Genomic DNA, 24,719 nt, shown 5'->3' on the forward strand with positions numbered 1-24,719 from the left:
GATATCAACAAACTATCAGTTTCAAATTATATTACTATCACAAAACTATATATTTTTATTTAACTTATTTTAGAACAGTGCTTTGTCGATCTTGTTAAATATGTACTACCAATGTGTTGCGATACTTCATTCAAGAACTTGTGCGAATGCCTGGATTTATATTTGCTGTCTAGATTGAGTGAACCATTATTATATTAAACTCGACGATAATTAAAAATAGAAGCCTTGTCCATTGTTAAAAGTATATCGTTTAGCTAGAGAAAATATAGTTGGCAAATCCATCCTTACTTGAACTAATTTAATTGCACTTTTATTCTTGTGACTTTCTGATATTTATAACCTTCAGTCCTCTTTCGTAACTATGGGTAAAGTTGACGAAATATAAAGTGAGCCGATCTTGTTCAAACTTTGTTCGAGAGATCGTCTTACTTTATACCTATTTCGTCAACCTTACCTATTTGGTAACCTGCTGTGAAATGAGTTTGGGCTGAAGGTTTAATGTCGAAAGATCTTACTTTGTAAAATAATAAGACCTTGTTTTCATAGGGTACAAAGCGCGTTTTCTGTTAACCTCTAAAATCGTTTTGCTGAATTTGTCTGTGGCCGACCAATAAGATCTCAGAAAGCGCGCAATAGACTATGGAAATGAGGACTTATTGTCGTAGCCTAGCTGTCAGAATGCTCCGTTAGAATTTTGAATTATTCTCTCTGGTCTACTCAGTTCGAGTAGACGCTAGGTTATCGTGTAGAACTCATGTTTGAGCAACGATTAAGAATTACAAGGCATTCAGAAGCAACTAATGTTTTCGACCATCAACTGTCATGTGCTCGTGGCACCCGTAGCCTCTATTTTGAAAAAAATCAGATTGTAGCTAAGATACATGGTTCAAACCCCGACAATGCCAGTTTTTTTTTATTTTATAATTTTAGCATTCTCTTTTGAATTATTTTAAGCGTATGTTATTCTTCGAAACTAAACTTACGTGAGTAAAATATTTTCAGTATTTTAATTATTTTTTAATAATATTATGGGAAGATTTATAAAAGTATTTTTATTTTCCGGTTTTCAAAGGATATAAATAATGATTAAAATAATTTAAAAAAAGTCATGCATGAGGCTAATTAGGATCGCGGAATAGGTACATAAGAAGTCAACTATCGACGAAGTATAGCTGGTCAAGCAGATCTTGTCAGTAGAAAAAGGCGGCAAATTTGAAAAATGTAGGCGCGAAGGGATATCTTTCATAGAACATTTGGATTTCGCGCCTTTTTAGGGTTCCGTACCCAAAGGGTAAAACGGGACCCTATTACTAAGACTTCGCTGTCCGTCCGTCCGTCCGTCCGTCCGTCTGTCACCAGGCTGTATCTCACGAACCGTGATAGCTAGACAGTTGAAATTTTCACAGATGATGTATTTCTGTTGCCGCTATAACAACAAATACTAAAAACAGAATAAAATAAAGATTTAAATGGGGCTCCCATACAACAAACGTGATTTTTGACCAAAGTTAAGCAACGTCGGGAGTGGTCAGTACTTGGATGGGTGACCGTTTTTTTTTTGCATTATGGTACGGAACCCTTCGTGCGCGAGTCCGACTCGCACTTGCCCGGTTTTTTTACTGACAAGATTTGCTTGACCAGGTATAAAATAAAAGTTTGTATGTAACATATGAGCACAAAATGCCGTGTCTTACAGCTACATGTTATTACTATTTTAATATTAATATAGGCCGGTAGCTTGAACATGTCATGCTCGCTTAAAAGTCTTTGCTTACGGTGGCGTTGTTGATCGGGTCGCCACTTTCCCGAATGAAGGTTGAGGGAGGCGATGGCTGAGATACGCGTCATACTCGTGAACGGGTGCTGTTTGTGGAGACTGGTCTGTTAAGCTAACACGAGCTATTATACTTAGTAACTTTTATTAATTAATTACAGTGAGACGCCTCATTCTGTTCTCGTATGTTTCTTTTCTTTTAATGAATGTATTAATTATACAGGATATTGACTCTTGGAGACCCTATACATCTCTAAGGATAACTTGATAAACTATATAATCTTATAGTTCTGACACCTAGAGACATTTACACCTCTAAATATTATAGATTTTTTGTGTGTGTTTTTTTATCTGTATTTTGTATGTAATTCGACATTAAGAGACCATATACATCTCTTAGTAATTGTAATACGTTAGATTGAATTGTTAGTTTTAATTTATAAAATTGTTGATGTTATTATTTTTGCTTTTATGTAAATTCAATGTTGACGTGTAAAAGTGCCCTTGTGGCCTATTTGCTGAATAAATGTTGATATTTGATATTTGATATTTGATATTTGTTTCATTTGCGATTGCCGAGTGTGGGTGCAAGCGGCGACGGGACGCTTTAAGAGTACAAATTCTGTATAAGCCCCTACTTGAGTGTTAATTCTAAATGTTAATTTTTAAAAACACGAAACAGGGAGACGGTATCGGTGTACGATGTACGAAAATTAGTGTATTTTAGCGCGCGGGCGACAGTAGTGGCAATGAATCCAGTCATCTGCCTTCGGTGTTGTCTCTTTCTTAAATAAATTGTCTATCCTATCGCTACAGTAAGTTTAAGTTGCTATTTCCTACTTACTCTATTCTGTCGCACGTAGTTTAAGAGCCGCGGCTCAGAGGGGCTACCGCGAAAACCTAAATTCGCAAATTGCAGGGATCTTTCTCTTTTACTCCAATGAAGGCGTAATAAGAGTGACACAGAAAAATGCCCGCAATTTGCGAGCTTCGATTTTCGCGGTTCCCTGTGTCAACCCGACAGTCACTGTATCGATAGGGTATTTGTACGTGCGTGCACTGTACGCGCGCACTCTTTACTTGATAAGAAATGTGTTATTAGAATTGAAATTGCAATAAATTGTCCTGCCGACCAGCTGTGGCAACCCTACTTGAACTTGCTACTGTAAATTAAAAATTTTAGTCCGGCGTGTAAAAAAATATCAGTACGATTGTAAATATTGGAGCTAAAATTTTTATACAAATTATTTCATAAATATATTGTCCGGCAAGTTCGGGTTGGGGTTGCCAGGTTGGACGGAAAATGCGCCGTCACAAACTCCTGTCGTGGTTTCTGAACGAAAGATTAAGACCGAATGGTACTACTTAAACGTATCCCTCTTAAATCCGCCAATCAGGTCCATACCCTCTGAAACAGCCAATCCGAAAAAGTTTACGTTTGAATAGTATCACGGATTTCGACTTTAATAGTGCTAACAGACGCGACCTTGGTCCGGTAAGCTTATCTCTTTCTCACTTTCACTCATAGCTGCGTCCTTAACGGACGTACGGCGGACCACCTTCCACTCGATCGAACAGGCGTTGGACCGTACCAAGGTCGCGGTCCGGTATTCCCGTCTATTAGTGCGTTAGTTTTGAGCACCTATAATGCATACTGGTCACAAGCAAGCAAGCATCATTGTGCAAATTGTTAAATTCTACGTGTGTAACAAAATTATACTGCTATCTTTAGGTAAAAATGGTGTTAAAATCGTAGAATCTAATAACTTTTCCCTGTTAATGTTTTAAGGCAGACTTCAAATGTAAGCCTGTAAAACATGTCAGAAAACTTCGTCCAACTACTTTAAGGCTACTACGGCCCCTATTGAAATATTCGTAAATTTTTAATTATAAGACCTCTAGACCGCCCTCACTTTCACTCCAATTAACTTCATGTAATGAGATGATAATGTCCGTATGTACTATTAGCCGCAACACAATACCGCACCGAGACCTTGGTGCGGTGCGGTAGTGTGTTACGACTTTATGGGAGGCACATTTTTGTTTTTGATATTTCGTACAGAAACCGGCAGAGTACGACCGACAGTTCTGTCTGAGTAGGCAAACATTAGGTACCGCGACAACTGCTGATGTGATTTGGCAGCATTATTCAATGTATTTGACGAACGTGGCACATATAATTTACTATATGTAAAAAAGTTATTTTAGAAGTTAGAACTAATTTAATAAAATTATAAATAAACAATTTCTTTGTTTTATTTCTGTATTTTTACCAAAAAAGGTACATTTTAACCACCGTACGAGTCAAATTAAGAATATCGTTTCAATGAAACCCTTGTTTATAACAAGTTATAAATTGCATGACCTGACGAACGGCGGTTAAATAGGGCCAGTGAGTTTATAAAATACCATAGATCTAGATAACTACTCTACCCTATGAACATAACGGAGATACCTTTTGAACGCCAAGAACACCTAAAGTTGTCGTTACTAATGACTAGTAACGACAGCGCCCACAGCGCCAATAGCTGTTATGACTATGACAGGCACTGTTAAAATTAACCTTCACACTTTCAAGTAAGGTTTACATTAGCTATTAGCTCCCTTCCACCAGGGAGCTTGGCCGGGAGTTTATGACATAAAGCATTCAAATGGTTAAGTAAGTATATCACCTGAACTCTCAAGGATATATACCTACGTCTGTAGGTAGGTATATCGAAATCCAATGAATTTATTGCTGTTACTGTCTATTTTTTAGCTTGGTAACTGTGACAAACTCAGAGATAAAATGAAATAACAAAATCTGAATGAAATACTTTATTTCGACACACAAATCTGGATTAATCGACCAGCGAATGACCAGAGAAAGACAAAAACATCTCGAACAAGAAACATGAACATTTGCCTACTGAATAAAGTATTATATGTGACGTTCCACGGAAAAGGTACCTTATGGCGGCTGGCGCTTACGTCTCATAGCGCCGCAATAATATTGGAGCGGCGTTAATAATAGCGTTAGCGCCAACCGCTATATATAGCAGTGTTGGGCAAAAAGTAATTGAATTATTAATTAACAATTGCAATTACAAAATGTAATTCCAACAAATAATTTCCATTACATGTGGAAAGTAATTAAAATTTTAATTACTAATTACAATTGCAAAATGTAATTAGTAATTAAATTACTAATTACATTTTGTAATTAAAATTTTTAATTTAATTACTTTTTTGAATTACAGTTACTTTTATAGAATGCAAGTTTGTGATCATCTTTATTTCCAAAATCAGATGAACATTTTGAATGGTTTTAAATTTCACTAAGCAACATTGTCAATGTTAACTTTGGTTGATTTGGTTGGACTGTAGCTAAGGGAGGGCTGGGACTTACAATTTTTTTCTGATTAAGTGGTGTCATTATGATACTATTTTTAAATGATTGTAATGTGTAGATCACGTCAAAATAAGCGTATTTTACTAAAATTTTTTTCTCTAAAATAAAAATGGCTGAGTTAGACGCCTCCAAAGATTGATATTTTTAAAGGGAGCTGGGTCTTAGAAAATTTTCATCGCGAGTGGTGTCATTATGACATATATTTTAAATGATTGTAACGTATAGAACACGTTCAAATAGGCCACTTTTACTAGAAAAACTTTTTTATAAAATTGAAAATAGCGGACTGTATCAAAGGGGGGCCGTTTCTGGGACTTAGATTTTTTTTTTGAGAAAATGAATAAAACAGGGGTTTCAAAACAGTTCTTAATAAAGTTTTAGAAAAAAGTTTTTCAAGTAAAAGTAGCTTATTTTGACGTGTTCTATAAGTTACAATCATTTAAAATATATGTCATAATGACACCACTCGCGATGAAAATTTTCTAAGTCCCAGCTCCCTTTAAAAACACCAATCTTTGGAGGCGTCTAACTCAGTCATTTTTTATTTTAGAGAAAAGTTTTTTCAGTAAAAGATGCTTATTTTGACGTGATCTAGACATTACAATCATTTAAAAATAGTGTCATAATGACACCACTTTGTCAAAAAAAATTCTAAGTCCCAGCCCCCTCTTTGCTACAGTCCAACCCGAAAGGCACCTTAGGTCGGCGCTTATGTCATTATTAGCGGCGCCCCAATACTAATGCGGTGCTACGCGACGTAAGCGCCGACCGCCATATTCAACGTGGTTTGTCACATAGTACCCTGTAAAGGTATGATTCCAGGGATAAAAAATATGTTATAATGTTATCCAGCGTATAATGGAATTCATAAAAGATTTTCTTTATAATTACTCCAAGAAAATTTGTTCATATTTGCATATTATTAAAAAGGTAAATGAAAAGTAATTGAGTAATTTAATTACTAATTAATGTAATTACAATTGCAAATTACACAGAAAATTTAATTACATGTAATTAAATTTTATGTAATTCAATTACATTGTAATTCAATTACATGTAATTCAATTAGTAATTAAATTACACGAGTAATTAATTACGCCCAACACTGAATATATAGGTACCTTTACCTGTGGGACGTCACATATTATTCCTACTTTGGTACTCGTAATAAATAATACAAACGTTCTAAAGTGATAAGGGTCTCAATATCACGATAAATCCACAAGAATCTTTCATTTTGGAAATGGAAAATTTCAATTCCCAATATGAGAAGTTTCCGAAATTAAATTACATATGTGGAAATTTCGCAATTTTGGAAAGTTTACGACATCACATCAATAGTTAACTTAACCCTTTAAACATCTCAGGACATGACATCACATCAAAAATAACAGAAATAAAATGTCTTTACTTACTCTTGATATACGTTAGATGGCTTGCTTTAGTACGATCATGGAATTTAATTTCAGTATGTACCATCGTACCTTGTCACTGCGACAATAGTATAAGGTCTCTAGCGACTTTTTCCACCACCAAGGTACGTTTATGGTACTGAAATCAAATAATCAGTATTATTTATAACCTATACTATACAATCGCATTAATGAATATCAAACTAGTACTATTGCTTTGGTCAGAGCATGGCATCTAGAACGGATAGCCTCAAATATATGAGTAACGTGGTTTAAGCTAGTAGCCCTTATTGCTTTGGCGTATGGTGCATATTCGCTAAACATAATCATTTCGCTACAAAATTCTTACATATTAACACCGTCGCACCGCAGGATTATGTACCTTGCCTATCCCTCGCTTTGAAACGAACACAATTTACGAAAATGTTCATAAGTTTCTTAACAGCCGGCCTAGCCAAGGTTACAATCGCTATCGCTTCGACAACGAAAAGCATTCTGTCTCTCTATCACTCTTCCATATTAGCGCGACAGTGACAGTTGCGTTTCGATTGCTACGGAGCGTAAGCGATTGACATCTTGGCTACGCTGCCAGAGACCATGAAGAATTAAAAGTATCAATCACTAAATATACAGTCAGTGCCCATTCATTGCTGTTTTCTGTAGGTAGCTTCACTTAGCACATATCTTATAGCACGTATATGCGCCCAGTCGACTGGTGAGCGATCAAAGGGTTAAAACATGGCGAAGGATTTAACCGATTAAAAAAATTCAGAGCTAATGATAACAATACAATAATAATTTAGGATCAAGGGCATCAAGGCGGAAACAGTGGCTCAGCTCGAACAGTGGATCGGTCGCTCAAATATCGATCTACACTGTAGCACCCTCGCATTTTAGCAGAACTATTGCTTGATCATTTGCATTTATTCGATTACTGAATGTTTCTGCTACATTAGCAGGGAAGCAAATAGCCTCTCGTGTTGAAATTAGGTTCAGTGAGCGACTTCCAGCTGAGCCACTGTTCCTGCCTTGACCGTACGGCAAAAAGGTCCTCCTATTATAATCGTATTACATGGGTAGGGTACCTTCGGCAGTTCGGCAAATAAAGGCATAAAATAGTCGCATTTTATTATTTCTAATTTTTATAAGTAATGGCAATTGAGCCAACGATGCATAAAATCAATAAAACACATCTACGAAATTTTGATTTAACATCAATATAATAAATAGGGGTGCAACATTCAACTTGAAATATAATAATATCAATATTATTTCAATAATATAATAGGTGAAGCTCGATCAATGGTGAGCGGTGCTCATTGAGCATATAATCTTAGTTACAATTTTAATACTGAAAATGTATCGTTCTGAGGAAAAGGTACCCGACCATTACTGTATAGAAGCATCGCCAATGCATGGCGAATAAGCCGAGCCGGTCTGGGGTCTTTATCTGCGAACGACACATTGACGGAAAAGAGACAAAATCTAAACGCGCCGAATTAGTTATTAGGCATTGAAAATGCAATTAAATAAGAAAAGTTAATAATACTAGCGTATTAACTGTTTGAAAAAAAAAACTGAAGTTGAATTTCAGTTAGCGACTTTCACTCAACTGTTAAACTCTACTAATATTTGAAACCGATTTTTATATTAATAACTGTTATCAATCAGATAAAAGTCAATATTTATTAATATTAGTGCTATAGTTCGTTTTTTTAGCATTAGAAAGAACTCCACAGAAGTAAGCGTACAGTTTCTATCAGCCTCTTTAATTCTTAATAATTATTGAATTATCTAATGTAGCACGGTCAATACATATAATTTACTTCAATTTATTACCGTTAAAAGTGCCGGATTTGGAACCACAAGCTTACTTCTGCGAAGTTCTTTCTAATGCTAAAAAAAACGAACTATACGTAGTCACACAGCTCGATTCGAACTTTAAGATACGTCAAATATTACGAATAGATACGATATAGATTAGATATATCAGTATCAAAAGTGACTTTCCTTCAATCAATAATATCTAGTGGTAATATTAGACTTACACTCATCAAAGTCATCAAGTGTTAATTATCTATGTGTTTCTATGATAGTTAATATAGTGCATACTAGTATTATTAATTATTCTTATTTTATATCGTCTCATTCTCAAACACCTAAAGAAATGTTATATAATAATATGGTAAGATTAAGTATTAAAATTATGGGGTTTCTTTTCACGCTATACCTACCTACTTACTTCGACTATTATATACGAAAACATCTAAATAGCTAAACAGTACTAACGTCTAATAAAGAAATTCACATCCAATGTAATATCATTTGTATCAAATATTAATTTATTGTATTAGATGTAGGTATATAAAGTCAAATTTGACAGGCAGGCGCTGTACGGCTCATATAGGTGACAGTCCATTTCCAACGACAGCTGCATTACTGTCCATTTTACCATGGAATTTGACAATGACAGCGACGCGTTCAGTACCGGTACTAGACCGGTAGTGCAGCTGCGGTTAGAAATGGAATGTTACCATAATTACGCGGCATCTCTGGCTGTCAAAAGTTGACATTTGACAATTCAGAGGCTCTACCGCGTAAAACAAGATCGCAATTTTTCTATCTGCCTCTCTAATATGTAAGAGCGACAGAGAGACGCAGAAACATGAGCGCCATCTTTTTAGCCTGTCAAAATTTGTGGCACGATTTTTTTCTTTAACTATATACATCTAAAGCCCGCTCCACACTCGTGCGCGAATCGCGGCGCGAAGCCGCGAACGCGAGTCTGGAGTCGATTTCGCATATCAGCGAACTAGACTCCACACTCGCGTTCGCGGCTTCGCCCGCGATTCACGCGCATAGTCTGGAGGGGGCTTAATACAATGAATGAATTTTTGGTAATAGGTTATTAAGGAAATTAAGAACAAGTCAAATTTAATTTAACATAAAGCGATGCCTATTTTATTTAACATTACTATTAAGGCGGTATACTAAAGGATACTTTAGACGTAACTGCATATTATTTATGTACCTACACAATTTTTTTAAATTCATTCCATTGTGTGACGAAATATATATTAAGACTACTTTTTGTTACGCCGTGGAATAGACGAATTAAACATAGCTACAGTTAGACCAAGAAAAGTCTGCAGCGATTTTGATAGCCCACGCAGTGGAAGAGTTATACGTCATAATTTCATAGAAGTTTGAAGTTTAAAATAACACTTGCGCTGCGTCGGCTATCAAAATCGTTGCAGATTTTTCTTAGTCTAACTCTAAGTACACAAGACATTTAAACATCATTGATCTTCAGGCATAATAGTAATTAGTAACACTATTGTTCAATAATTTGCAATTACGCCTAAATGTAGCACATAACATCCTTTAGCACGAACGTTATTCAATATATTTAATATCCTAGACGGGTATTTATTAAAAATAACACTAAAACTATGCCTATGTCATCGGTGGACTATAATACTTCATATTCGATTGGAGTCGTGGTGAGCACTTTAACCTTTTTTTACATTTACATTACAAAACTACATAAAAAATAAAAACAATGATAACAAAAATAACATTGACTTATTCTTGGCCAGAAAGATTTGAATAAAAAATAATAATATGTTTTGTAAAGTAAATTACCTTATAAAGTACCTAAGTTCTAAAAAAAACAACAAAAACCTAATAAAAATATGGTAACATTAATTCGCAAAACTCGACTAGATATTTGGAATTAGAATTTTATTCGAACGATATCTTATCAATAAAACTAACACTTGGCTTCAATGATATATAAACAAATAATATTTGAAATATTTCATAAACAAATAATAGACTCTGTAAGAAAAATAAACAGCAGAATTTTTTTATGAATCTGTCAATTTTAAAACTGTCAAACTTAGCACAATTTTACTAACGTTATAAGTGTTATAACGTCATTTATACTTACTCAAAAATTGATAAATCAAACACCGTATATTTCGTCCTAAACGTAGTGTCTACATGATAAGAAAACGAAGAAAATTTCTGTATACATATTATAGGTATATCGGACATTCCATAATAGGTCATATTCTTAGCCTATAGAAAACACCAAAATTGTAAAATTAAGTTCATATTGCACTGACAGTAGCAAAATATCTTCAGTATATCTTTACATTCAGCATTCTAGGGCTCCAGAAAATTAGTACTATGTGCTAACTAATAGTGATATTTGGCGATTAGCTTATACGGCTATATCTAGTTTTATATCTGCTCGAAAAACGGCTATTTCAAACACTTATGACTAAAAAACAAATTGAAGGAAGACTTCTTATACAAGAAGACTATATTGACATTTACACCCATTATAGACATCCATTCCCATTCAATAACCATTCTAATATAGTCCTTGTTATAAACGCGATAAGGATCTTTTTTCTTAGTGGAGAAAATTGTACCAGTTGCACCTTTTTATGCAACTTGTCGTGCTTTCCCTGGTTTATATTCCAAAGCCTCTTTTAATTAAAAGCTTTCTTAAAGTTATAACCAGTTTATCTTTTTATAGGGTTTTTAGGAGGGTAGGGGTTTACCTTAGAACTGTCAATGTTTTATGTAATCTTTGTATTTGACTGTGAATTTTACTGTTGTGGTAACTGTTAGTTACTTGAGACCATAATAATACCGACATTTCCTGTAAAACGCTTACCCAAGGTCACCAAAAGGTTACACATCTTTCAATCAATAGAGCCGGCCTTTTGGCTTTTTATAACGTTTTTGTAAATAGGGTTTATCACCTCATAATAGGGTTACCAATATTATCTGAAGGGTTTACCCCTTTCAAAGGGTTACCGTAATTCTGTGTAAGAATATACCCTCGCAATAGGGTAACCATCACCTATAGGGAAGTTCCCTGACAGAAAAGCTACCAACATCACCTTTAGGATTGTAAACTTCACAATACGGTAACTAACATAACCTGTATAACCGCACAACTATATAGGTCGATTCACAAAAGCTGGCAAGGATTTTATATGAAAATTTTGATAGTTCAGTAATCTCGCGCTAGCTATTATGAATTAACCTATACCAACATTTGTTACCAGTATACACCAATATCCTTTCCTAATACTTGTCATCGGTTACGAGTTCTCGCACAATGCGGTTACCAATATAACCTGTAACCCCACAATAGGGTCAACATCTATTACCAATAAACACCAATATTCTTTCCTACTTTACTTGTCATCGGGAACGAGTTGGACGCTCTCGTCGTCCTGCCGTGCTGGTCTGCGTAACGGACGGGGATGCTGTAGTAAGGAGAAGCGCTCTGGTTGAACTTTTTTGCTTAGGGCGTTGCGGAGGTGGCTTTCACCTGGAAAAAAGGGTTACCGGTTGATACTGCTCTTGCATCCACAATCTTAGAAACAAATTATAGGAAAATTTATTTATTTATAAGTACATATTGTAAAATGTAAACTATTTTTACTAAATTATATTGGAACTGTTAGGTACTCAAAGGTACCTCTATAAATCTAATACCTTTAAACGAGCAATTCTTGTTTATTTATTTATTTATATATATATTTCGGGGATCTCGGAAACGGCTCTAACGATTTCGATGAAATTTGCTATATGGGCGTATTCGGGGGCAATAAATCGATCTAGCTAGGTCTTATCTCTAGGAAAACGCGCATTTTTGAGTTTTTATATGTTTTCCGAGCAAAGCTCGGTCTCCCAGATATTATAAAATTGATATCCGACAAAGCAAAAGTAACTATCTTTTCATGAGCTCACAGTGGCTTATGAAAACAGTTTGGAACCTTTTGACGTCCAAGAGGATTTTCCTGATACTTATAGCTTACCTGGCAAAGAGAGTGGTCTCCCACAGAGAGCTAGATCGTGGGAACGTGGCGACGCCGAGCGCGACGCACGCGAACGACGGGGGGAGCGGGAACATTCCTGGTTCAAAATTAATAACTACTTTTAGAGAAAATCTGATTTATTTATGAATTTTTAAATAAACACATATAACCTACCTACAACTAAATAAAATTAAAGTGTAAATATAGTCAAATTGTAGATGCGATGACATAATTGTGTCAGTATTTTGTTTCTGAAAGCCCACACTTTACTTCAATCGAAAATATATAAACATTATCCCAGAATAGAATAGAATAGAAATTATCCATTATCCCAGTTGCACAAACAGTTCAATAAATACGTCACTGTGATTAAAATACAACACCTTACAATTTCAATATTACTAGTATGAAAGCCCGTCTGTTCTAAAAATGCAGATATACTAAAACAAAATTTAACTTTATTAGAACGTATAGAACTTCTGTACAACTAAGCTGGGGTTTTAGCTAAAACTTCAAACATCGAAATCCGAATATATCTGCGCTCGTAACCTGCATTTCCATGGAGGTTCAAGACCGGTCGACTGTACACAATGTACACATCCGTCTCATTATGCCAATAAGACGGATGTATACAGCTAGGGTTGAACCTAAAATGTAGGGTTGCCATACGCCCCGGTACGGCGGGAAAATATCACAAAACGATAGTTAAACCATGGTTTTGGTCCTATCTCTCTGCGGTACTTTTGCTTCAATTTTCTTGGGCGACGTCCAAATACTTATGGCATCTCTATTACACCACATGGAAATGTAGCCTTAGCTACATGACAGAGTAGGAGTAACAGACACACGAATTTCGAAGTTCACGACAGACGACGAAGACAGGACGGCACATTAATATAATGTTAGTGACCTTCTCATGCGCGACGGAGTAGGCGCTAAACGACACGGGGCTGTCGGCGCCGAACTCGAACGCAGACGCGGCGCGGTATGAGAGCGACTCTAGAAGCAAGTTGGTTAGTACAAGCGGGGTTGGTTAGTTAGTACATTTGCCTATGAAAATGCATAGAAAAGGAATTCAAACTTTAACTCTTTGACCGCTAAAGATAGCCAAAAAGGCCAACGGTTACAGTTTAATATATAAAAAAGGCATGGCGTTCAAAGAGTTAAAGTCATGTTGTTCAATAAGATATTAGAACCGAGGGTTGGGTAACCCTTGCAAAAGGGTTTTCAATGGGTTTTGCTTCTGACACTGCTTGCTACGAGAGTTATCCTAGAAGCAAGTTGGATAGTACAAGTGGGGTGGGTTAGTACAGTCAGCTGTGTCAACATGAAAATAGTCACGGCCACGATTGAAAATAGTGCCGATGTGGCCAAGTACAGTCAGCAGCAGTAGTTGCTAAGCGGGCCAGGTGTTCAAAATGATCTTGACGCAACTTTATTGTTATGAGAATACGTGTGTCAAGGTCATTTTAAACACCTCGCCCGCTTAGTAACGTCTGCTGCATGCTTGCTGTACCAATATCATAACACCCTTTTGTTACCATAGTAATACTATTACTAAATTACATAAATAAACAATGTCAATGTCAAGTGAAAAGTATTTTGACGAAACCTGAGGTGGATGAGCTATCTGTATGGTGACGAAGCCTGCGCTGTGGATCTGAAGGTACCTATACTGTTATTATTATGTTTTTTTTTTGTGGGTCAATGAAAAGTTAAACTTAGCTAGTTACTGTTAGAATATCCGAAGTTTCACCAACTTTCTAACATTGTCATGTTTAGTTTTTAAATAAGTAAAAACAAACGATTTACTGTTAAGGAAAAACGCAATGCACAGATGCATATCATTAGAAAGTCATACAGCATAATGGTTCTATAAGGCAGGGTTAGTAATTATTCATATTAGGTAATCGTTATATTGCGTGTTGAATCTATGAATATTAAGAGTTATACTGGATTTATTAGTTAATAGAGTGGTCAAAGAAATTGAGTTGAAATACATTCTATACCCATAGTGAAACTTGAGTACTTAAATACAATCTTAAAGGCCTAATGATATCCTAATGGTTATCTATCAATTAAATAATTTATTTTTAGGCAACTAAGATCCATGCATTACAAACTAACATACATACCTCCTAAAAATTTATTTTCTTGACGCAATTTTTTATTGTGGTGTTGGATAACACTTAGGTACATAAAGTATCAATCAATACTCCTACTGTGACAACTAAAGTGGCTCTAAATTATAAATTGATATTCTCATAACAATGTTTTAATTTCCTTTCTTAAGGTTACCATTCATCTTGTTCCAGTATCAATATTGATACTTCAGGCATCTAAGGGTTAATCTTTTTTTCAAATATATGTATTTTACGTACCGTTAGACCAGCAGCTTGTAGGGGGAGGGGACCTGATCATATGTTCATGGACCTCTTTCAGGGTCAAAGGGTCTTCTTCTACAAAGTCTAACGCTGAACTGCCAAAATCCTGCAACATTTATACGGATAAAATATGAAAGACGGAAAACTGACGTTTGATGACCAGTTCAAGGTCATATAATCAAGTGAGTGTAATTGTCGTAAAATTATTCTGTTACCTAGCTTTAAGTCCCTATATTTATACATTGAGAATTTAAGAAAATTGTCCTGATTTAAAAGCTGCTGTCACCTAGGTGCTAAAGCTGGACAGCAAGTATAAAAGCCAGGAAAATAAAACAATATTACTAAAACAATCATTATATCATTAGTAAAATTGTGTTATTTTACCGAACACAATAGATTTCAAGGAAACCCGGTTTGATGGCTTTCTACCTGAATTGAAAGTTCAATGCAGACACATTGTTCACCCAGAGCTCTTAGGTAGGCAACTGTGGTCATCTAACTCACCATGACCAAAATTAAACTAACTATCTACAGCAGCATATTTGTGTAATTTGTGATTTATCAGTAAAATCATTACATCACTAGAATTACTTCAAAAAAAAATCATAACCCATACCTGTGACATTAATATGGTGTCATCAGATTCACACTCATCAATGTGGCTCTCTATCAGACTCTCCCTGCTGGCCTTGATCACTTGCTGAAACACAACATACAGTTAGCAACAGAAGTCTCTGAGGCAGTCTTCACATTGGATACTAATTCACACATCGCTCAGGTGAGCGGGACATTGCTGTAACAACTAGCTGCTCAGACAACAAAACTTGCAAAATCAAATTCAAATTATAAAATTAGACAACAAAACTTGCAAAGTAAAATAAAAATACACGTCCAGAGGCCTACCTTTTGTAGGCCTCTGGGTGGCTAAAGGATATACATGCATAGCTCTAATACACTCATATACCGGAGCGGACATGTAAATTTGCATCAGTGTGTTATTAATTGCGTTTCTTACTACCACAAAAATGAATTGTTTAATTGAAATGCCATAGAACCACAATTTAAAGAGTGACATGATCCAATATAGAGTAAACATGCCAATAAACAACAAAAAGAGTTGATTCACTCTTTTAACATTCCTGTCTTGGTTTCAATCATCTCGCTACCTTGTCAAGTTGTGGAACACACATTAAAAAAACATTTAAGATCTTGACTAATTAAAGAAAATCTTGAAGTCAGGTATATGCACACTCTTATTTGCACAACAGAGTGGTGTTTAGGTCATTTTTATAAAGTTGCCTGCTCTACTTCTATTGTGGCTGTACACAACAGATTATCACCAATATAATGGGATTAAGATAACCTTGTTTGGTGATTACTGCCAAAAACTATTGGATTTAGCAGGCTTGTATAAGCAGATAAGATGACTCATAGATAAAATAAAACTTGTTTATGTTATGGTGATATAGGTAATTGTTTTTTTTTTACAAAAATACAGTTCTAAGGTTATGTTAGTGCTATTTGAATGGAAGAATTAAATCTATCTGGACTGCATTAAATATTTCTACATATTTAGTTTCCCAGAAAAAATTATCATAATCTCAAGTTCTCATAATGATTTCTCTTATTTTGTTACTGATATTGAAATAAATCACTGCGCCAAATGTACTTAGACTTGAAACCATTTAAAAAAATAATCATATGTTTCGCCTACCTGTAAAAATGGGTTGTCCTGTCGCGACAATCTCAGAGCCTCCATGTCTTGCGCTATGTTCCTCGTCCGCCCCGGAGTCAGCAGCACTGCAGAGGACCCACTCATGGGCGCAGTCAAAACTACAAACACGCAAAAACAACGTCATTGCTATCTGTAACATAACAACCAATATACCCGAAAATGGTTACTTACTTGACAATGAATCGTTACTCCCTTCCATCCTAACAGCTAATATATCCAAAGGCAAGCTGTGATATCTTCAATTCCACGAAATTCGTAAACAATACCCATCAATGATTTTTTACCATTATGAATATTTGAACAAACACTCGAGTCACCTCTTAACACTCGACACTAGTTTTATGATTACTTAATGATAAAACAAATAGTATATATCTTTTCCCTATAATTCTTACGATTATTTACTAAAAAAATATAATAGATCTCTGTAATCTTATTGAAATAATTAAAAATTGGAATAAAGGCTGACTGATAACGTAACGATTGACATAACTCTGACAGCTGCGATTTCGTTCGGAAATTGCATGGCCCCTACGTTTATTGTTCTATTTGACGGCGCAGCAACTAGTATCATTTCTCTCTCCTCGCTCTTTTAAAATGCCATTTGTCAAAAAAGGACAACCATACTGCTGACAAGGTGAACTTCAAATCAAGTGTTGCCTTTTGTGATGCATCCAGGCTGTGTATGTGTGCGTAAAAGCGTGTATGTGTGCTCTTTTAGGGATGTCAAAAGTCGATTTTAATCATGTTATATATCGATAAACGCTACACAGCGGAACGAAATAGCTATTAATTGAAGCTTCAATATCTTCGTTAAACATATACATAATTGAAATGCTAATGAATAATAAATATATTAGAATATAATAATATATTTGAATTGTTGCGGAACACATATCTTAGTAGGTATTTATGTATTTTAATTAAATATCTGAACTTTCCCTTGGTTCCCTGCTGGGGCGTGACGATAAAATTGTGATCTGATAACCACAATAAAGAATAAAAGTGTTTTTGTTCATTTTAGATATCGTCAAACCTTTGAAGTAACATTAAAATTGTAAGAAATGTCGATAGTTTATCGATATGACTTTATCGACATGGCTACAGCAAGGTGGTGTTAAATTGTTAATCGTACACTAAACAAAAGTGGCAACAGTGACAGCTCGCTGAGACACCGTCTATATATATATTATGTCTATGGGAAATTGGCTTTTTCGAGTTGGGCGTATTTTTTTTAATGTTAAGGCGTTCTTGCACGTGACAAAGTAAAAACCGGGCAAGTGCGAGTTGGACTCGCGCACGAAGGGTTCCGTACCATAATGCAAAAAAAAAAAACAAAAAAAAAAGCAAAAAAAAACGGTCACCCATCCAAGTACTGACCACGCCCGACGTTGCTTAACTTTGGTCAAAAATCACGTTTGTTGTATGGGAGCCCCATTTAAATCTTTATTTTATTCTGTTTTTATACTTCGTTTTTTTTAGCATTAGAAATTAGGTAAACAATCTTGATGTGTCTTATAATTGAAAAACTCATTTTAAAAATAAGTTACGGCAAATATACTTGGTCAAGCAGATCTTGTCAGTAGAAAAAGGCGGCAAATTTGAAAAATGTAGGCGCGCAGGGATATCATCTCTTAGAAAATTTTAATTTCGCGCCTTTTTCTACTGACAAGATTTGCTTGACCAAGTATATGTAACAGTTTTATTATGAATCTAATACGATCATTTATATTCTTCTGCTTTCATAAGTAATAGTTTTATATTTTTATAAAGCGTTTTTCAATTAAAAGACATGTCAATATCGCTTACCTTCTTGCAAGTTCTTTCTAATGCTAAAAAAAAACGAACTATAGTATTTGTTGTTATAGCGGCAACAGAAATACATCATCTGTGAAAATTTCAACTGTCTAGCTATCACGGTTCGTGAGATACAGCCTGTAGGGCTACCGCCAATACCGAAAATCGTCAATTGCGGGGATTTTTCTCTGTCACTCTAATAAAATTACGCCTTCATTGGAGTAAAAGAGAAAGATCCCCGCAATTTGCGAATTTCGGTTTTCGCGGTAGCCGCTCTGGTGACAGACGGACGGACGGACGGACGGACGGACGGACAGCGAAGTCTTAGTAATAGGGTCCCGTTTTACCCTTTGGGTACGGAACCCTAAAAACTATAGCCAGTCAAACAAGTTTGTCCGTAGTAAACGGCGCGAAATCTAAATTTTCTATGGGCCTTGGCGCCTTCTTTTTTTGAAATTGCTGCTTTTATCTACTGACGGAAATTGCTTGACAGACTATAAATAAATATAAAGTTATGAAAACCAAAATTATTGCAAAATGATTAATTTGTCGTGCCTATAGAACACTATTTTAGTAAATTACAAAAAAAAAATCTGTCCATAAATGTCTTTAACAAAAAACAGGTTCCACCGAGATTTGAACTCGGATCGCTGGATTCAGAGTCCAGAGTGCTAACCGTTACACCATGGAACCGTATAATTAGCCATTGAATATTAGCGGAGTAATTCAATCACCTACTTTCATCTTAAAACAAACCATTGTTTGTAATCTTTTTTTATTAGACCAAAGATAAGTGACCATGGTGCAATGGTTAGCACCAAAGAATAATGGTTAGCACTCTGGAGCAATCTGGAGTTTGAATCCAGCGATCCGAGTTTACATCTCGGTGGATCCTTTTTAGGGTTCCGTACCCAAAGGGTAAAACGGGACCCTATTACTAAGACTTCGCTGTCCGTCCGTCCGTCCGTCTGTCACCAGGCTGTATCTCACGAACCGTGATAGCTAGACTAAGCTAGACAGTTGAAATTTTCACAGATGATGTATTTCTGTTGCCGCTATAACAACAAATACTTAAAACAGAATAAAATAAAGATTTAAATGGGGCTCCCATACAACAAACGTGATTTTTGACCAAAGTTAAGCAACGTCGGGAGTGGTCAGTACTTGGATGGGTGACCGTTTTTTTTTTGTATTTTTTTTTGCATTATGGTACGGAACCCTTCGTGCGCGAGTCCGACTCGCACTTGCCCGGTTTTTAACATTCCAAGTTTCATAAACTACAAAAAGTCCTTCGTTTTACCCACAAAACAAACGGCGCGCTCATTCTTTCTTCCGTGGTTTTACCTTTACCTAAGAGAATTTGAAATAGAGGCGGATTGTCAAAGTAAATTATGTAGCCACAGTACTTGTTGTTTATTTTAATTTTCCGGGTTCTAAGTATATTGTACAGCCGCCAACAGATATATCGGAGCGGCCAAGTTGTTCACAAATATCTAAACAAAGCCTCTATCATCTAGATAATGTCAGGCGTGGCTCACTCCGAGATTTCGTCGCTTTGCTACATAGACCAGCGGTGGAACAAAAATGGGTTTTGATAATATTAAAGTTTTTTCTTTTTTGATATGTTATTGTAAGCATGTTAAATAACATTCATGTAAAAAGTTAGAAAATTTTAGGTGGAGCGTTCGGCCATATTTAAATTTTCAATTTTTGCTAAATAACTATGTAAATATAAAATTAAAGTTACAAAAAACTTTAACATATTCAATAACACTTTAATTTATTCACAATATTCGGTTTTTAGAAATCTGGAACAGCTGCTTTCTGGTGAACGTAAAAACAGGAATTATTATGTAAATACAGAATTAGAGTAGCTGATATTGCAAAATTACGATATTATCTATCAACTTAGTATACATGTAAAAAGTTAGAAATGTAGACAATGTGCTTGTCTAGATATTGATTTCTCGTTAAGCAGTATAGCCAATATTGAATTAAAGTTTGTAGAGTTAATATTACACGGTCATAATAAAGATCTTACTTCTCACACAAAAGATTAGAAATATAAAATCACGGCGACACTAAATACTGATACGTAAGTATGCATTCCGAGCTATAAGTTACATTTCAAACGCGCGGCGTTTGCGCGCGCCGCGCTGTGCGCCGTGGCAGGAGGCAGCGATCGACGGTCGCGGGCTAGCGGTTAGCGCGGTGCCCTTAAAAATACGCAAAGCGTTTATAAAATTATTATCAATGGTAAATAGTTATTTTACACAGTACACTACTGGAAACTTACCTTCCCTTATTTATTTCTATATGTACTAGGGATTGCTCGCGGTTTCGTTTACGTAGAATTCGTTATCGTGTTAAGTATAGAAATAATGATACATTTGAAAATTATTTTAGGTGCATTGTCATACAGATAACTACCCTTCTTAAAGTATTCTTCAAATTCAATACACAGGTGTCATTTCAATATAATTTTGCTTAATTTGGCGCTTTTAGGTTATAAATGACTAGCGACATACATTTTATAAGAGCGATCATCTCCGATAATATTTACTTTATCATAAAATCAATTTCAAACTAACGTTATTCAATATTTATCATTTTAAAGTCAATATTACCAACCAACTGATCCAATTTACCTACGGTAACAACTCAAAATTTGCATCAAATTAAATGCCACTTTTCTTATCCGTTTCGAACAATCAAGAGGGCCTTTACGAGCTGATGTGGTGAAAATTTTATTTAACCTTCGTCCCTTGAAACCTTCACTACGCTCAAGGTTCAACTTTACGAACCACTCGCTCCGCTCGTGGTTCAATTTTAGAATGTTTGAATTTGTGAATGTGCTTCCTGCCTCGCACAGCCAAACTGTGGAATGAACTGTCCGATACGACCTTGAAACCTTCAAAGACCCCCATCTTAAAGGTCGGCAACGTGCTTGCAACCCTTCTGGTGTTGCGGGTGTCCATGGGCGGCGGTAATCGCTAACCACCAGGTGATCCGTCTGCTCGTTTGCCTCCTATTTAATAAAAAAAATTGTTTCGCTTGTTTGGGTATCAATATTAGCACGAGCGGTTAATCAACAACTTTTCCCCTTGTAAAACAAATAAATAAGGTAGGTGAGGTGCAGGCATATGAGGCCCGGCGGGTAACAAGGCCCAGCATTCAAAAATAGCAGTTGCTCCCTATTATTCCCAATTATTCTGAATTTGTACTTGTTGCTAAGAAGGCCCACTGTCAGTGCAGGTAAAAAGGTCTAGTCCCGGGCACAAAATAGATAAGTACAGAAGTCAATCACATGTATGTACTTTACTTTTCATACCTACGCTCGGCGGTCGCTCTAGGGTTGCGATTGTTGCGAACTATGACTTATGCACAAAAACTATCGTGGTAGTGGCACTCGTATCTATTATATCGTATCTAGTATTTAGTTATTTGATTTATTGTTGAGGATGAAACGGGAAGAATGGAAATATAAATTAATAATAAGTAACATTAATAACTCAAATAGGTATTTTAATTTTAATGTCATTGTTATATTACAAATTTGCCACAGAAAATATCTTGCGATGATTCCGAGATTGGCGAAATACACGATTATTATATTTTTAAGTGTAATAAATTCGCATTCTCATGTACAATACAATGTAATAAATTCACATACGCATTCTCTCTGAAACCACTGGTAGCTTAAAAAACGACAATTCACCGTTTAATGTTGAATTTAAACAACCGTCCACTGTACAGTTATAATAACTTTTTGTTTTGTTTCTCCATTATTGCACAAAAAAGTTCACAGACGCGTGTCTCAAGCGGATGGCACTCGCGCTCGCACTGGTCCCAACTGGTCCGAGATATCGTGTCCGTGAGCAGTGTCTATGTGTGCGTTGCTCGAGCGCGCTTTGTATGTAGGTTGATTTCTGTACCTATCTGTTTTGTGTCCCGGGCCTTATTGAACGTATGAGATGAAATATTAGATTAAAATATTTTAAGATAATTTTCAATATTTTTAATCTCTTATTAATAAGGTCGATTTGAAGAAACTTCTATGAAATTATGACTTATAAATAACACTTGCACTGTGTGGGCTGTCAAAATTGCTGCAGACTTTTCTTGGTCTAACTCTAATATTTTTTCACTTGCTTTATTGACCTAAAGACGTTTTAAAGAATCAAAAAGTCTAATAACATTGAGGCACTTATACTTTTTAAAGGCAGTAACTAATTACAAGTGACTTTTTTTTGTTAATACATAGGTCGGTGGAATTTCCATGTTTGGCGGTCCTCCGCCTTCTCTTTGACAGCCCGATACGACACGACGTTGATCTTTTCCTTTATTTGATCCATGTACGCTCTCCTTGGTCTTCCCCTCTTCCTGTTTGCTTCAACTTTCCCTTCTATGATATTTTTGATAAATTCGTCGTGTCGTATCAGGTGCCCAAGCATCCTTCCTCTTCTATTGTCTATAGTTCTTAACAAACTCCCCCTCTCTCCTACTACATAGGCCACACTGAATGTTTTGCACTATTGGCCACTGGTAAACATTTAAATTATGAATTGTATATTTAAAAAAAATACAGGCTTTTGATTATGGAATGTGACAAATGTTGGCGACAAATCGATCGTCTTTTGTTTTTAATGGCTTGTCAAAGTAAGTCAGTGCGTTGAACGTGGCTTTAACGCGAAAATATTTTTAGAGCTATGATTTTGTTATGATTTTAAAAGTTCGCTTACTCCGCAAGAGTGTAGTGCTTGCCTTCAAAATGCTTTTGGGATTGAAGCACCACATCTGAGCATCGTGAGGCGTTGGTATGGTGAATTTAGTAGAGACAGTATTATTCTAGGTAATGATTTTCGTGATGGTCGACCGTCCACGGCGATCATTCAAGGAAACGTGGCTACTGTGAGACGACTCATTGAAGAAAACCCACGAATCACCTATGACGAAATTTGAGGACAATTAGGGATAGGTTCAGACAAATACAAAAGATTTTACAAGAATATTTAAAAGTCAGGAAGCCTTGTTGTCTTTGGATTCCTCACGAATTAACTTCAGTCCAAAAACAGGTACTTTTTGACTGGTGCCGAGAAATGCTGCGTAAGTATATGCAAGGAAGTTCAAATGCTGTATATAACATCGTTACAGGAAATGAAACCTGGATTTACTGCTACGATCCGGAAAAAAGGCATTAGTCCAGTCAATGGGTCTTTCGAAGGTGACAGGAGGCCCATACAAGTTCAACAAGCCAAAAGCGTTGCCAAACATTTTGATCGTCTGTTTTTTTTAAACGCGACATTTTTGTACCGTACTTTTAAATAATAAAAGAACGTTAAATACTGAGCAGTACACTACCATTTGTGTGCTCGCAGTCATTGAAAAAGACCGCGAGAGACGACCGAGAAGCCGCATCCTCCTGCGTCATAATAATGCGTCCACCGATACCGCAATAAAGGCAAAAACATTTTTTAATTACGAAAACGTGGAAAATGTCTCTTATACGGATTATAATCCAGACATTGCACCCTGTGACTTCTATCTATTTCCCAAAATTAAGGATTTAATTTGGGGTTTGACATTTAAGACCCCGGATAAGGCAGTTACTACGTTTCATCACCACGTCGAAAAATTGCAGTCAAGTGATTGGGCCTCATGGCCCCAAAAATGGTCCGAGCGAGTGAATATATGTGCATAGAATGTAAAGGGAAACATTTTGAGAAGCAATAAATGTATTATTATGGTTATAAATGGTTTTATTCAAAAGTTACGCAAAACTTTCAGTATGCGTAAAACCTCTTCGTTAGTTTTCTTTTCTTTTACGATAGAATTGCGAAAAATCGATATTTTGCAACAAGTAACGAATTTTAAAACACGGTCAAAGGGAGTGTTTTAACGTGCTTATTATAGCACCGGTGTCGTAATGTAGCACCAGATGTACTGTAAAAATTATGTTAAAAGATAATACTTACTGTTACGAATAAATATTTATACTGTAAAAAAATATCCCACCAAACACATTTTCATGTAAATTTTGTTGCTAAGACGAAACCATAAGACTAGCAGTGTCAAAAAGTTGTCAGATCTCTTGTCGAGCCAAGCTTCAAACTCTACAAGCCCTAACTTCACTAACTCTACACCTTAGTCAAAATATGTGGCTTGACTGTTTCGCTACCGCCACATGGGCATAAGGTGAAAAATTTATTAAATTCATTATTTTTAGGGTTCCGTACCTCAAAAGGAAAAATACTGAACCCTTATAGGATCACTCGTGTGTCTGGCTGTCCGTCTGTCACAGCCTATTTGCTCCGCAACTACTGCACCAATAAGTTGAAATTTGGTATACACATGTAAGTCTATAGCCCAAGGACATACAT

General features: G+C 35.8%; 1 protein-coding gene, 1 long non-coding RNA gene and 1 other non-coding gene across 3 annotated transcripts in view; 1 reads left to right on the forward strand and 2 right to left on the reverse strand.

The window, feature by feature from the left end:
• Window positions 1-4,564: 4,564 nt before the first annotated feature.
• Window positions 4,565-24,719, forward strand: part of LOC134668176 (uncharacterized) — an 84,055-nt gene continuing 63,900 nt past the window's right edge. Inside the window, exon 1 of the long non-coding RNA XR_010098728.1 lies at window positions 4,565-8,493. This is a non-coding gene — a long non-coding RNA (uncharacterized LOC134668176). The remainder of the gene's footprint in view (window positions 8,494-24,719) is intronic.
• Window positions 9,459-17,024, reverse strand: LOC134668131 (uncharacterized). The gene is made up of 7 exons (XM_063525639.1): window positions 16,714-17,024; window positions 16,522-16,640; window positions 15,424-15,507; window positions 14,805-14,913; window positions 13,334-13,422; window positions 12,424-12,520; window positions 9,459-11,933 (listed from the first exon to the last, which is right to left on the reverse strand). Exons 1-7 carry the CDS (start codon window positions 16,739-16,741, stop codon window positions 11,797-11,799), a joined length of 663 nt encoding a protein of 220 aa, XP_063381709.1. The 5' UTR covers window positions 16,742-17,024; the 3' UTR covers window positions 9,459-11,796.
• Window positions 18,961-19,032, reverse strand: Trnaq-cug (transfer RNA glutamine (anticodon CUG)). The gene has a single exon. It is a non-coding gene; the product is annotated as a tRNA-Gln (tRNA).

The sequence above is a fragment of the Cydia fagiglandana genome, chromosome 10 (assembly GCF_963556715.1).
Source record: "Cydia fagiglandana chromosome 10, ilCydFagi1.1, whole genome shotgun sequence".
Lineage (NCBI taxonomy): Eukaryota > Metazoa > Arthropoda > Insecta > Lepidoptera > Tortricidae > Cydia > Cydia fagiglandana.

What these genes read in the sequence shown, in the direction of transcription:
- LOC134668131 (XM_063525639.1), bottom strand. Translation starts at nt 16,741, where the DNA reads ATGGAAGGGAGTAACGATTCATTGTCAA. An exon ending in GAGTAACGATTCATTGTCAA is followed by an intron (nt 16,641 to 16,713) that starts GTAAGTAACCAT and finishes GCGTGTTTGTAG; the next exon opens with TTTTGACTGCGCCCATGAGT. An exon ending in GAGACCACTCTCTTTGCCAG is followed by an intron (nt 11,934 to 12,423) that starts GTAAGCTATAAG and finishes CCTTTTTTCCAG; the next exon opens with GTGAAAGCCACCTCCGCAAC.